General features: G+C 45.1%; 1 protein-coding gene across 1 annotated transcript; it reads left to right on the top strand.

Moving 5' to 3' along the window:
- Nucleotides 1–213: 213 nt before the first annotated feature.
- On the top strand, nt 214–3,328 carry thap11 (THAP domain containing 11). Its single transcript, XM_061815222.1, has one exon. The coding sequence runs from the start codon at nt 551–553 to the stop codon at nt 1,382–1,384; it is 834 nt and encodes a 277-aa protein (XP_061671206.1). The 5' UTR covers nt 214–550; the 3' UTR covers nt 1,385–3,328.
- Nucleotides 3,329–4,103: the final 775 nt, after the last annotated feature.

Genomic DNA, 4,103 nt, shown 5'->3' on the forward strand with positions numbered 1-4,103 from the left:
TGGCCATTGAAAGGCTAAAAACGTTATGAGAAGGTCAAATTAAAGCCACCTCATAAGGTTGTGGTGCATTTTATTTTTGTCTCGAGAAATTTTGACCCAAAATCCAAATTCACGATCCAGTTAAAATGTCTGTAATACCCAAAGATGACCAGCGGGGGCGGTACCTCTCCAGTAGTGGTGCTCAGCGAGCGCAAGGCATTCTGGTACTTTTAGTCCGAAATGGTGGTCTGTTGTGCTGACACCCGAACGAAGAAAAAGAAACGTAGCGGGTACCGCATTCAACAAAACACCAGCCTCAAATAAATTACACGCGCGGGTTTTATTTCCGCTTAGTGTAGATAAAATGGTGTGGATTTAAGCGCCGGAGGAGCAAAAGATTGGCTGAGTTCGCTGGAAAATAAACAGGAAGTTGTTAGTAGTTGTGGGACGTGTAGTTCCGGCTACAGGCCGCTCCACAAGATCGCGCACACAATAAAGAAAAAGTCCAACTAAAAAGCGTCGTAAGTGGTCGTGCGGGTCGACTTTGAGGGCTGCGGGGGTCGGCGCGAACATGCCTGGATTCACTTGCTGCGTCCCCGGCTGCTACAGCAACTCGCATCGCGACCGAGACCTGCGCTTCTACACCTTTCCGAAGGACACCACGCTCAGGGAGCAGTGGCTGAGGAACATCTCCCGGGCCGGGGTCAGCGGCTGTTTCAGCACCTTCCAGCCCACCACGGGCCACCGGGTGTGCAGCGTGCACTTCGTCGGCGGCAGGAAGACGTACAGCATCCGAGTGCCGTCGCTCTTCCCCCTGAGAGGCGTGAACGAGCGCAGGAATCGGCGGGGCAGAGGTAAGAAGCTGTCGACGACGGCGGCCGCAGCCCCCGCCGGAGCCACGACCGGCGTCGTCATCAACACGGTGCTGGGGAACACCGCCGAGGTCGCCGAGGCCAACGCCGGCGGGGAGGCCATCGACGACAGCATCACGGTGGTGCAGATCGGCCAAAACGGGGAGTACCTGGGCACGGCGCGGCTGCCCGTGGCGACTGAGGCGCCGTTCACCGCGCCCGTCGGGGCTTCCGCCGAACTCGCCGCCGCCGCCGCCACGGCCGCGAGCGGGGAGGACTCCGCCGAGCAGTCGGTCGTGCAGTACGTCAGCGTGACCAGCAGCCCGCTGGACCACTCGTACTCGCTGACCACCGGCACTACGTCGGCCGAGCTGCTGCGCAAACTCAACGAGCAGCGGGACATCATCGCCCTCATGGAGGTGAAGATGAAGGAGATGAAGGCGACCATCCGCCAGCTGCGGGTGATGGAGGCCAAGCTGCAGGAGGAGGTGCGGGAGCGGGACAGGCTGCTGGGGGGCAACCCGGTGCCGCTCAACGTCAACAAGAAAATCTGATCAGACGCGAGAGGGTTCGGACGAACTCAGCCGGATCCAGCCTTTGTACAAAAATGTATTTTCACTAACTACAAAGCTGATTTTCCTAGCCCCCGATCATGTATGAAGATGTCTAGCTGTAGTTGTGTAACTGGTAGTGTCACTTTGAAAGCCATTCGAGCATTTACTCGATATCCAATTTGAGGCTCGTGTACTAGTATACACGTGCTCGTACGTGCTTTATTCTCAAAATTGTCAATGCAGCGCGCTACTCCAAGACTGTCTTATTAATTAAAAAAAAAAGTTCTGCACCCTCGTATACAACATGGAAAACATGTTGATAGTGAGTCAAAGCTGCACTAGTTGACATTTGTATGCTACGAGTACCAGTGCTAAATGTCAACTAATAGCTTTTACAATGTCACATACTGAGGTATTGAGCATTTATTGAATATCCTTGATATCCAGATAAAAGTCAAATTACTAGACAGTTCAACACTAGTAGAACTTTATCGGGAATGTTTTTTTTTCCCCCGCTACTTTGACATTTGTCCAGATTGCTGCGACAACTGTTACTAGTGAAGCAAATTGTGCACCAGTTGACATCCGCGCACTGTTAGTCCTACTACTGCTAAAGCGCACGCTGTTAACTTCGAGAATTTTATCATTTCAATAGAAGTACTACTAGCATATAGGTTGCTAGTGTTTGGCCTGCTTTCTAGAAAGCCTTTTGAGCATTTTTCTTTCATTTTTCTTTCTTGATGTCCACAATATCAGGCTTAAGGTCCATGTACTAGTATGCTATGTGTCCTCACTGATAAGACAATTATCTGGCTAGTGGAAAGATTATGCAGTAATGGCAACACATACATGTGAGCTAGTACAGTTTTTTTTTTCCTCACTATTAACATACCAATCATGTATTTATCCTAAAACAGTGGAAAAACTCTACTAGTACATGAACTAAGTCAGTTCAGTACACAATTGGAATGTCAAGGCACACTGGTAGAGCGACTGTCTCTTACTAGTAATATTTTCCACTACTTATGACATTATTGCAAAATAGCAGGGCAGGTTCAGCATACTAGTAGTGCAACTATATGTTAATATTGATTGAAAATTACCAGTGGGCATTTTGGTGCTACAAGTAGATTTCAGGAGGCTACTTGTGCTTGTGACATTTGCTCACCAGTTGCCCTTAGTAATGTTACTAGTGCAGCAAATTAGGTTGCTAGAACGGTTTGCAAGTTAGACCAAGTTAAATATTGATGAAATTTGTATTTTTTTGTCAATGATGTTCATTTTTTTGTGAGTCGAGATGCGTCTGTCAACAAATTGGAGAGAAAGCGTATTAGCTTTACACATTTGGAGGCATTTAGCCAAACTAATATGAAATGTGTTTTCTCCTCGGGACAATTACATCGATTATTGCCATAGTGTCGATATGGACGGTATATAAAGACTGATGTTAAAAGACACACACATTTCAAAAAAAACTGTGTGCCTGATCAATAAAATATCTTACTGTTTGTAATAACTATAGTCAACTCAATAAAAAAGTTTCCCGCAAACTATTTTAGGAAACAGTGCCTCAAAGCAGCGAACACATAATTGGAGCCCCGTATCATTTAATGTGTGTGTGTGGCGAAAAGGGGGCGGGGGTTTAATCAGTTTGATATTTGAACATGGAGAAAAAAAGTGCTTGAACAGGATGCCTGTTGCTTTAACAGTTTCCATTGTGGATCTCGAGACAACAACACAGAAAAGTTGCTACATGCTGCTTTTGTGTCATACGTGCTTGTTTTTGTTCGATAGACACATTTAAAACGTGTTTATGGCGAAGTGTTTCTTCAGCACCGTTTTGCTCGCGGCTGCATCACAATAAGGACTTAATGCACAGTATGTTGCATCCAGACTTTTCTGATCTTTGGACTGAGAACTGTCATTAAATGACATTTTGAAGTAGATCCGTTGTTTGACTTGTTTCAGCTAATCCCCAAGATATTAAGACAAGAAAATTAAGAAAATGCTCATTGTTGTGCTGTTGCTGTTTGTGCTTGTGCAGCTATAGTTTTGTTACCTTTGTAAATAAGGACCTGACCTCTATCGATGATAATTTCTTCCGGAATTTTTTTTTTTTTTTTTTTGTGAACTAGAATGGTGCCTTGAGATACAAGTAACCCTTCCAATGACTTGGTGGCAATGAACTGAAATTATTTCACAACAAGCAACAGTTTGGCAGATATGGTTCTTTAAAAAAAAACAGGTTTCATGCTGTTGCACATCCAGTTGTGTTTTAGTGTCAATTTAAACAAAGAGCATCACACGTATTTAAAACAATCAAATGTTACCTTAAAAATGGGAATTGATTAGCAACCAGTTCAGGGTATACCCTGCCTCCTGCCCATTGAAAGCTGGGATAGGCTCCAGAACTCCCCGCGACTCTAGTGAGGATAAGTGGTGAAGAAAATGGATGGATGGATGGAAAATGCCATTGACATGCTAACAATTACTACAGACATTCGCTGTTTTCAAAACCTTAAGGATATTCAACAAAATGTGGAGCACAAAAGTAAAAGTTGCCTATACTGTATTCTTTATCATCTAAATCATATATTTATCATATAAAAATTGTACTACTACTGCGTCTGACTGAGGATCATCTTCATGGAAGTCGGTATGTCTGAATTTTACTGCCCCCAGGTGACCAAAGTGCATACAGTTAAAGGAGGAAGCTCAA

The sequence above is a fragment of the Syngnathoides biaculeatus genome, chromosome 3 (genome assembly GCF_019802595.1).
Source record: "Syngnathoides biaculeatus isolate LvHL_M chromosome 3, ASM1980259v1, whole genome shotgun sequence".
Lineage (NCBI taxonomy): Eukaryota > Metazoa > Chordata > Actinopteri > Syngnathiformes > Syngnathidae > Syngnathoides > Syngnathoides biaculeatus.